The sequence below is a fragment of the Carettochelys insculpta genome, chromosome 14, assembly GCF_033958435.1.
Source record: "Carettochelys insculpta isolate YL-2023 chromosome 14, ASM3395843v1, whole genome shotgun sequence".
Classification (NCBI taxonomy): domain Eukaryota; kingdom Metazoa; phylum Chordata; order Testudines; family Carettochelyidae; genus Carettochelys; species Carettochelys insculpta.
The window spans coordinates 45,679,290-45,689,636 of record NC_134150.1 but is presented as its reverse complement, the minus strand read 5'-3'; the positions used below and the strand labels follow the sequence as shown (position 1 = coordinate 45,689,636).

The following is a 10,347-nucleotide window of genomic DNA, read 5'->3' as shown; positions in this document are numbered from 1 at the left end:
GCGCTGTACAGAGCCTCGAAGGCCCGAGGCTCCGAGCAATGCGGACCCAGCCCGGCCACGCCACCCCCCCGGCTGCGGACCCCGCCTCAGGCAGCACCAGGCACAGTATCAGGGCGCGCCCCAGTCCCCAAGAAATCCGAACCACACCGGGCCTGACAAAGCTGAACACAGCCCGGCCGCCTCCCGCCCCGCGTCCTTCCCATCCGGCCCCGCCCCGCTCAGGTGAGCCCGGCGCGGGCGGGGCCGAGTCCGGACCCGAGATGGCGGAGCGCGAACTGAGGCGGCCTCCGCAGCCAAGCAGCGCGCGCGCCACGAGCCGCCCCGTCAAGACCCCCTGGCCCGGCTGGTGAGAGCAGAACCCCGCCCTTCGCGCCCCGTCCCGCGCACCTACCCCGGTAACCACCCACCCCCAGCCCCGCCTTCCCCTCCGCGCCCCCCTCCCCAGTCACCAACCCGCCCCCCGCCTTCCCCTCCGCGCCCCCCCGCCTTCCCCTCCGCGCCCCCCTCCCCAGTCACCAACCCGCCCCCCGCCTTCCCCTCCGCGCCCCCCCGCCCCCGGTCACCAACCCACCCCCCGCCTTCCCCTCCGCGCCCCCCTCCCCAGTCACCAACCCGCCCCCCGCCTTCCCCTCCGCGCCCCCCCGCCCCCAGTCACCAACCCGCCCCCAGCCCCGCCTTCCCCTCCGCGCCCCCCCGCCCCCGGTCACCAACCCGCCCCCAGCCCCGCCTTCCCCTCCGCGCCCCCCTCCCCAGTCACCAACCCGCCCCCCGCCTTCCCCTCCGCGCCCCCCCGCCTTCCCCTCCGCGCCCCCCTCCCCAGTCACCAACCCGCCCCCCGCCTTCCCCTCCGCGCCCCCCCGCCCCCAGTCACCAACCCACCCCCCGCCTTCCCCTCCGCGCCCCCCTCCCCAGTCACCAACCCGCCCCCCGCCTTCCCCTCCGCGCCCCCCCGCCCCCAGTCACCAACCCGCCCCCAGCCCCGCCTTCCCCTCCGCGCCCCTCCGCCCCCGGTCACCAACCCGCCCCCAGCCCCGCCTTCCCCTCCGCGCCCCCCTCCCCAGTCACCAACCTGCCCCCCGCCTTCCCCTCAGCGCCCCCCCGCCCCCAGTCACCAACCCACCCCCCGCCTTCCCCTCCGCACCCCCCTCCCCAGTCACCAACCCGCCCCCCGCCTTCCCCTCCGTGCCCCCCCGCCCCCGGTCACCAACCCACCCCCAGCCCCACCTTCCCCTCAGCGCCCCCCCGCCCCCAGTCACCAACCCGCCCCCCGCCTTCCCCTCCGCGCCCCCCCCGGGTCACCAACCCGCCCCCCACCTTCCCCTCCGCGCCCCCCCCCGGGTCAACAACCCGCCCCCCGCCTTCCCCTCAGCGCCCCCCCCCGGGTCAACAACCCGCCCCCCGCCTTCCCCTCAGCGCCCCCCCCCGAGTCACCAACCCGCCCCCCGCCTTCCCCTCAGCGCCCCCCCCGCCCCCGGTCACCAACCCACCCCCAGCCCCGCCTTCCCCTCAGCGCCCCCCTCCCCGGGTCACCAACCTGCCCCCTGCCTTCCCCTCCGTGCCCCTCCGCCCCCGGTCACCAACCCTCCCCCAGCCCCGCCTTCCCCTCAGCGCCCCCCTCCCCGGGTCACCAACCTGCCCCCTGCCTTCCCCTCTGTGCCCCTCCGCCCCCGGTCACCAACCTGCCCTCAGCCCCGCCTTCCCCTCAGCGCCCCCCCCCGGGTCAACAACCCGCCCCCCGCCTTCCCCTCCGCGCCCCCCAGCCCCCAGTCACCAACCCACCCCCAGCCCCGCCTTCCCCTCAGCGCCCCCCTCCCCAGTCACCAACCCGCCCCCCGCCTTCCCCTCCGCGCCCCCCCGCCCCCAGTCACCAACCCACCCCCAGCCCCGCCTTCCCCTCCGCACCCCCCTCCCCAGTCACCAACCCGCCCCCCGCCTTCCCCTCCGCGCCCCCCCCGGGTCACCAACCCGCCCCCCACCTTCCCCTCCGCGCCCCCCCGCCCCCGGTCACCAACCTGCCCTCAGCCCTGCCTTCTCCTCAGCGCCCCCCCCGCCCCCAGTCACCAACCCGCCCCCCGCCTTCCCCTCCGCGCCCCCCCCGGGTCACCAACCCGCCCCCCACCTTCCCCTCCGCGCCCCCCCGCCCCCGGTCACCAACCTGCCCTCAGCCCTGCCTTCTCCTCAGCGCCCCCCCGCCCCCGGTCACCAACCCTCCCCCAGCCCCGCCTTCCCCTCAGCGCCCCCCCCCGGGTCAACAACCCGCCCCCCGCCTTCCCCTCAGCGCCCCCCCCCGAGTCACCAACCCGCCCCCCGCCTTCCCCTCAGCGCCCCCCCCGCCCCCGGTCACCAACCCACCCCCAGCCCCGCCTTCCCCTCCGTGCCCCCCTCCCCGGGTCACCAACCCGCCCCCCGCCTTCCCCTCAGCGCCCCCCCGCCCCCAGTCACCAACCCACCCCCAGCCCCGCCTTCCCCTCAGCGCCCCCCTCCCCGGGTCACCAACCTGCCCCCTGCCTTCCCCTCCGTGCCCCTCCGCCCCCGGTCACCAACCCTCCCCCAGCCCCGCCTTCCCCTCAGCGCCCCCCCCCCATCCCGGGTCACCAACCCGCCCCCCGCCCCGCCTTCCCCTCAGCACCCCCCCCCCGAGTCACCAACCTGCCCCGCGCCCGGTCACCAACCCACCCCCAGCCCCGCCTTCCCCTCAGCGCCCCCCTCCCCGGGTCACCAACCTGCCCCCCGCCTTCCCCTCTGCGCCCCCCCTGCCCCCGGTCACCAACCCGCCCTCAGCCCCGCCTTCCCCTCCACGCCCCCCCCGCCCCCGGTCACCAACCCACCCCCAGCCCCGCATTCCCCTCAGCACCCCCCCACCGGGTCACCAACCCGCCCCCCGCCTTCCCCTCCGCGCCCCCCCCCGCCCCCGGTCACCAACCCGCCCTCAGCCCCGCCTTCCCCTCCACGCCCCCCCCGCCCCCGGTCACCAACCCACCCCCAGCCCCGCCTTCCCCTCAGCACCCCCCCCCCCCGGGTCACCAACCCGCCCCCCGCCTTCCCCTCCGCGCCCCCCCCCCCCGAGTCACCAACCCGCCCCCCGCCCCGCGCCTGGTCACCAACCCACCCCCAGCCCCGCCTTCCCCTCAGCGCCCCCCCCCCCGAGTCACCAACCCGCCCCCCGCCCCGCGCCTGGTCACCAACCCGCCCCCCGCCCCGCCTTCCCCTCAGCGCCCCCCCCCCCGAGTCACCAACCCGCCCCCCGCCCCGCGCCTGGTCACCAACCCACCCCCAGCCCCGCCTTCCCCTCAGCGCCCCCCTCCCCGGGTCACCAACCTGCCCCCCGCCTTCCCCTCCGCGCCCCCCCCGCCCCCGGTCACCAACCCGCCCTCAGCCCCGCCTTCCCCTCCACGCCCCCCCCACCCCCGGTCACCAACCCACCCCCAGCCCCGCCTTCCCCTCAGCACCCCCGCCCCCGGGTCACCAACCCGCCCCCCGCCTTCCCCTCCGCGCCCCCGGTCACCAACCCGCCCTCAGCCCCGCCTTCCCCTCCATGCCCCCCCCGCCCCCGGTCACCAACCCACCCCCAGCCCCGCCTTCCCCTCAGCGCCCCCCCCCCCGGGTCACCAACCCGCCCCCCGCCTTCCCCTCCGCGCCCCCCGCCCCCGGTCACCAACCCGCCCTCAGCCCCGCCTTCCCCTCAGCACCCCCCCGAGTCACCAACCCGCCCCCCCACCTTCCCTTCAGCGTCCCCCCCCCCCCCCGGGTCACCAACCTGCCCTCAGCCCTGCCTTCTCCTCAGTGCCCCCCCGGTCACCAACCCGCCCTCAGCCCCTCCTTCCCCTCCGCCCCCGGTCACCAACCCTCCCCCAGCCCCACCTTCCCCTCAGCGCCTCCCCTGGGTCACCAACCCGCCCCCCCACCTTCCGGTCAGCGTCCCTCCCGGTCACCAACCTGCCCTCAGCCCTGCCTTCTCCTCAGTGCCCCCCCGGTCACCAACCCGCCCTCAGCCCCTCCTTCCTCTCCGCCCCCGGTCACCAACCCTCCCCCAGCCCCACCTTCCCCTCAGCGCCTCCCCTGGGTCACCAACCCGCCCCCCGCCTTCCCCTCCGCGCCCCCCGCCCCCGGTCACCAACCCGCCCTCAGCCCCGCCTTCCCCTCAGCACCCCCCCGAGTCACCAACCCGCCCCCCCACCTTCCCTTCAGCGTCCCCCCCCCCCCCCCCCGGGTCACCAACCTGCCCTCAGCCCTGCCTTCTCCTCAGTGCCCCCCCGGTCACCAACCCACCCTCAGCCCCTCCTTCCCCTCCGCCCCCGGTCACCAACCCTCCCCCAGCCCCACCTTCCCCTCAGCGCCTCCCCTGGGTCACCAACCCGCCCCCCCACCTTCCGGTCAGCGTCCCTCCCGGTCACCAACCTGCCCTCAGCCCCGCCTTCCCCTCAGTGCCCCCCCCACCCCAGTCACGAACCCGCCCTCAGCCCCGCCTTCCCCTCAGCACCCGCCCCCTCCCCCCCCCCCGGGTCACCAACCCACCCCCCCGCCTTCTCCTCAGCGCCCGCCCCCCCCCGGTCACCAACCCGCCCCCCCGCTTTCCCCTCAGTGCCCCCGTCACCAGCCACCTTCAGCCTCACCTTCCCCTCAGCACCCCCATCACCACCCACTCTCAGCCCCACCTTCCTCTCAGCGCCCCCATCACAACCCGCCCGAACCCGATCTTACCCTCATCGCCCCCCGTCACCGACGTGCCCCAGCCCCGCCTTTCCCTCAGCAACCACATCAGCAGCCACCCCCAGCCCCACCTTCTCCCAAGCACCCCGTCACCAGCTGCCCACAGCCCCACCTTCCCCTCAGCGCCCCCTTCTCCAGCCTTCCAGAGCTCCACCTTCCCCTCAGTGCCCCCCCGTCATCAACCCACCCCCAGCCCCACCTTCCCCTCAGTGCCTCCCCATCACCCACCCACCCCCAGCCCCACCTTCCCCTCAGTAACCCTAGCGCCCTCTGCCCTGTGTACGCCCAGCACCTCCTCCTGCCCCGAGTCCCACCTTCCCTTCCGTGACCTCCATCACCAGCCCGCCCTCAGCCCAGTGCACTCTGCACTGTGTACGCCCAGTACCTCCTCCTGCCCCGAGCCCACCCTTCCCCTCAGCATCTCCCCATCACCAGCCCACCCCTATCGCAGCACCCCGTCACCAGCCTGCCCTCAGCCCAGCAACCCCCCGTCATCAGCCTGCCCCTATACTAGCGCCTTCTGCCCAATGTACGCCCAGGGCTGCCTCCTTCCCAAAGCCCCAACTTCCCCCAGCAACCCCTCATCACCAGTCTCCCCAGCCCAGTGACCCCAGTCACCAGCCTGCCCCTACCCCAGCGACTCCTACCCCAGCGACCCCCACCCCATCACCAGCCCACCTCTGTCCTAGCGCTTTGTGCCCCATATGTGCCCAGAGCAGCTCCTGGCCTCCTCCTGCGCCGAGCCCCAACTTCTTCCCAGTGCGCCCCCCCATCCCAATCACCAGCCCATGCCTACCCCAGTGCTCTCTGGCCAGTGTACACCCAGGGTGGACCAGAACAACCCTGGCCTCCTCCTGCCCCCAGACCTCCAACTTCCTCTTAGCGCTTGTCTGCCCTGCCCTGCCCTTCTAGCACCCCTAGAACTCCACTCCTGCCCCCAGCCTTCCATAGTTCCCTCTGCTCCCCCGCATCACCAGCCCTACCCTAAGCCTAGTGCCTTCTGCCCTCATCCCTCTGCTCCTCAGGCCTGCCTCCTATTCCTGGCTTCTGGGCCCCTTTGCCCCAGCCTACCTCTCACCCGTTTCGATCCCAGCTGGTCAGCCCATGTCTTTTTGGCTGGCAGTGAGGAACCCTCCCCTGTGTTGCCATCTCCTGTACATGGAGGCAGCTGTGAGAGGCCAGCGTGCTACCAGGCAGAGTCTTCAGGGCTGCTGGAGTGTTACCAGTGCCGCTACCTGTGTACTGCCAGAGGTGAGACTCACTTGTCCCTGCAACCCAGCAGACACTCTGCAGCAGCTCCCATAGCATATAGGCCTGCCCCGTCCAGGGGATGAGAGTGCCAGGGATCCTGTCTAAAGTGTGTCATGCGGATAGAAGGGGGTTTGCTGCCTGTGTCCCTGCTGCCTCTTGTCCTCCTACCGAGGTTATGCAGAGACACCTGCCAGGCCCGCAGCCATAATGCTGAAAGTCTTATTTGTGCAGCTGGATGCATCTGGGGACAGGTTGACAGTTTGTCAGTGTCTGGTCCCAGCGCTAGTAGCGTGGTGTGCAGGCAAACATCAGTGCTTAATGTAGTCTGATGTGTGGGGTGTTGGTCTCCCATCATTGTCAGCTGCCCAGCTCCCAAATCAACCTTGTTGCTGCAGCACCTCATCAGTTCTTCTCTGCCTGGCCTCTGCTCTTCCAGCAGCTTCTGGAGTTCTTTACCTCTCTCTGGGGCCTGGCTGCAGCTAGACCCTTCTTCCCCGGCTGGATGCTGTGGGAATGGAGGAGCCATCCCGTTCCTCACTGACAAGGTGGGAGTAGACGAACTATCTTGAGCTGCTGGGCTTGCCCTGTTCCCCTAGCTCCTTCTGGGAGTGATGATGTCTGGGGGGAGGTGCTGTCTGGGGAGGAGAAAGGAAAGCTCTGATTGGTTGTTTCCTCCACTTCCTCAGCTATAGCAGCCAGCCAGAGGAGGGTCCCCCTCAGGTGGTGCTAATAATCTGTGCCCTTTAGGAACCCAACTGCTTTTCAGAAATTTGATTATATGTGCTGGGACCTAAGGCTACACACTTACCATTCGTACAAACCCACAGTAACCTGGCACACTTACAGTGTGTTTACATACCTTTTGTAACCTGGAACACTTACCCTCTGTTTGTGCATATGCAACCCACTGCAGTCTGGCACACTAACCCTGTGTGTGTGTTTGGGAAAGCATATAAACACACTGTAACCCAGCACACTTAACCTGTGTATGTGTAAGAGGCACATTATAATCTGACACACTTTGCATTTTACTGTGTGTGTGGGGTATAAACCTACTGTAACCTGACACACTCATTGTATCCTGGGTACAGTAAGCCTCTATGGTGTTTGTGGGATGGGGGGGGTAAAGTACAAACCCACTGTGACCTGAGATGCTTACCCTGTGTAATTAACAAGTGCATTTTAACTCATAGGTGGCTGTGTGCGCTCTTGTAACCTATACCTCGACAGTGTATGGTTGACTGTCCCATATAGTGGCACCTAGACCATTTACAGAATGAATGAATCACCTCTACAACTTTAGTTGTGAGCCAGCTGGCTTTTAGCTCAAGCTGTAGAGGCATATGCACTAAGTTTCAGAAGTCCCTTGTTTGAGTCCACCTGTCGGTGGTTATACACTATCCTGATAGCAATGATACATTCCCTTCTGGCTTTGTCAGCTCTGTCAGTGAGGGTAGGGAGGCATGTACCTATTGCAACCAAGTGGACTTCAACCTCTGTGTGTGCACACAGACCCCACTTCAACCCAGTGCACTTTAGGCCTAAGGCATAGGCAGGCTTGTGGCAAGATCCATCTCTGCCAGCAAAGGATCTTCCTCTTTCCAGTAGTTCCAGATTCTCTGAGACAGAGCCAGGAACTGATTCTAGGTTTGTGTTTGCTTGCTAGATAAAGGGTTTCAGGTAGTTATTGCAAGCTCATGAAACTGAAAGTTATTTCAGTGGATGATGGACCTTTGCCCTGGATTGGTGCAACAAAACTTATCCAGAAACTTGTCTAGGAGGAGAGAATTGGGGAAGGTTTTGGTGCCTTTGCAGGGGTGAGTTCGTTGCTCAGAAAGAGTCAAGTTGCTGTGGTCTACTTCCTTTAAAAAAGCTGCACCTTTCTTCTTCATAGTGTCTTAGAGGAAATGGGGCTCTGGACAGCCTCACCAAGCAGCTTGCATATCCTTCATCACTGTAATGTAATGCTTATGATTAAATCAGGGTCTCTACCCTGTACTGAAATGTCACCTGGGTACTCTGTTACCTTCTCTGAGCGGACAGTTTGAAGGGTGTATGACCAAGTTGTTTTATGCTGGTTAGTAGGCAGTGAGGGTGAAGTTTCTGTGCATGCTTTATTCTTAAGACTCTTCCATCCATTTGAGCAAGTGCATAGACTGTCAGTTTTGGGTGCAAGGGCTGAAATGTTTGGCACCATTTCAATTTACCGCACAACACCATGGACACTGACTGGGCTAGTAGGCTTCAGCAGCATGCACAGCTACCACTGGCTTTGAATTTTCAGGGAGCGAGAAGGCTAGGAGTATAGGATGTTCCCAGCCAGCCAACCAGCCCTTCCCTTGGTTTGGAATACATGGTGTTCCCAACTGGCTTTGCCTCAGGTGGGTTCTTCCTTTGCATCATAAGGTGGCTGAGGGCTTAGAAAAGTTGCAAGGCTCCACAGCATACAATAGTGCCAATGCTCCTTGTAAGTGTGCCTGCCTCACGGGGTTTGAAGCAACTTAAAAACAAATTGTGTTTTCAGAGCCTACTAACAGCTACCTTTATTTCCTTCTCTGGGGTTGTTGGCTTGTGTGAATTGGTGAGGAGTTGATCCTGTCTGTCAATGTAGCTTTGTCACATCCCTCAGTGTGACAGAGTGCCCAGATGTCTCATAGATTTATCTGAGGTTTTGAGTGCTCAGCACTTAAGGGCCTTAATATATACAAATCAAAGCAAAATAGTCTCCCCTACCACTGAAAGCAGACTGGGTGGAACTTGGCTTTTCCTTATGATAAATAAGGAAATAAATCAAGCTGTGTATTTGGATTAGGAACAATTGCAAGCCCTTCTCCAGACCCAGGTACTTTAACAATAATTTAAATACACTTGATAGTAGGACTGTGACTCCATTATGCTGTATAGGTGCCCTGTTATCAGACACCTGTGGAAGAAATTGGGCTCTAAATCATGAGTAAATGCATTGACTAGAGCTGTCAGGAAACTGGTGGGGAAAAGGTGGGCCTTGCATGTTGTCATGTGGTCACCCTTCCCTTGGTGAAAGGGATCTTCAACTACTCAATGGGTAGAGAAGCAAACTGTCCCTCATGTCCCTGTGTTCTAGCCCCCTTATAATGATGGGGCAGGTGCAGGGTAGCCTTCTCAATCAGAGATCCATTGCTAAGTGGCCTTTGAATTGTTCATCTTTGCAGCTTGCTGCCAGCTGGTAGAAGTTCTCCTGACTATGTTGATCCTGATCTGCAGCGCTGTGTCCTACAGCTCGACAGGTGGTTACACTGGTATTCCGAGCATGGGGGGCATTTACTACTACCAGTATGGAGGGGCTTATAGTGGCTTTAATGGGGCAGAAGGGGCAAAAGCCCAGCAACTTGATACCCAGTTCTACCAATTAAAACTGCCACCAGCCAGGGCAGCAATGGCTGTGGGAGGGGCCCTGATGGCCTTCTCTTGCCTTCTGGTTTTGGTTGGTGTGCTGCGGCTGCCATGGCATTACCCAGCCTGGCTGTTGCTTGAGTGCAGCCTCAACATATTAATTGCACTTGGCTTCCTCCCTGCTCTGTACTTCTACTTCCACCATCTATTGGATGCCTATGATTCACCAGTGTGCAAAGAGCGAGAGCATCTCTACCAAAGCAAAGGCTACCAAGGCTTCAGCTGTAATATGCATGGGGCGGAGATAGCAGCTGTACTCTTCAGTTGCATTGCCCTTGTGGTGTTCTTGATCAGTGCTGGGCTCGCTGTCAGGGGATACAAAACAGTTCGTCAGCTGAGAGAGAAGCCAATACAAATGTATGAGTTTTAGGATGGCTTGTGTATATCCTAGCTTGTTCTACCAAGTCCTTTCTCTGTGGCTGTCAGCCTGGGCACCAAGAAGGGGCAGTACCGCCTTCCCTGCCTCAGGACACTGCACCTGCACTGCTACAATCAAAACACAGGACCATGGCAACAACAAGCACTCTATCATGAGAGAACAGCTACAGTCAAGCCTTGCTGCTCTTAACCAGCCCTCCCATTTAAATCTTGTTTCTGAGACCTGTTGGGAGCCTCCTGCTTGTATTACAGAATTAGCATGTTTCTTACCCTATAGTGGGACAGGAAAAGGGATTGCTGTCAGAGTTATCCAGTGCTATGTTATTTAAAAATAAAAATAAGCACAAATTGTGTTTCTTCGCTCAAAATTTAATAAAAATGTAATTTAATATGAACGATGATGAGGCCCGGCCAGCTGCCTGAGCTGCAGGACCACTGGCCTGAGCTCTGGCAGCCATGGGCCCAAGCCCTGCGACCCAGCTGCTAGAGCTCTGCAAGCTGCAGGCTCAAGCCACTGGAGCTCTGGCCAGCCATCCTAGCTATGGGCCTGCTACCAGAGTCTCGGCCAGCTGCCTG

General features: G+C 64.0%; 1 protein-coding gene across 2 annotated transcripts; it reads left to right on the top strand.

Moving 5' to 3' along the window:
• Nucleotides 1-246: 246 nt before the first annotated feature.
• MARVELD3 (MARVEL domain containing 3) lies at nt 247-9,927 on the top strand. Of its 2 annotated transcripts, none has more exons than XM_075009244.1 (3): nt 247-346; nt 5,834-5,961; nt 9,153-9,927. In XM_075009244.1, the coding sequence occupies exons 1-3, from the start codon at nt 261-263 to the stop codon at nt 9,761-9,763; spliced, it is 825 nt and encodes a 274-aa protein (XP_074865345.1). In that variant the 5' UTR covers nt 247-260; the 3' UTR covers nt 9,764-9,927. The 2 variants fall into 2 exon arrangements, with proteins under 2 accessions (XP_074865345.1, XP_074865344.1); XM_075009243.1 differs by having other exon boundaries at nt 261-346; nt 5,804-5,961.
• Nucleotides 9,928-10,347: the final 420 nt, after the last annotated feature.

Coding starts and splice junctions, on each gene's coding strand:
- MARVELD3 (XM_075009243.1), top strand. CDS start 261: ATGGCGGAGCGCGAACTGAGGCGGCCTCCGCAGCCAAGCAGCGCGCGC. Junction 347..5,803: donor AAGACCCCCTGGCCCGGCTG/GTGAGAGCAGAA, acceptor TTTCGATCCCAG/CTGGTCAGCCCATGTCTTTT. Junction 5,962..9,152: donor CTACCTGTGTACTGCCAGAG/GTGAGACTCACT, acceptor TCATCTTTGCAG/CTTGCTGCCAGCTGGTAGAA.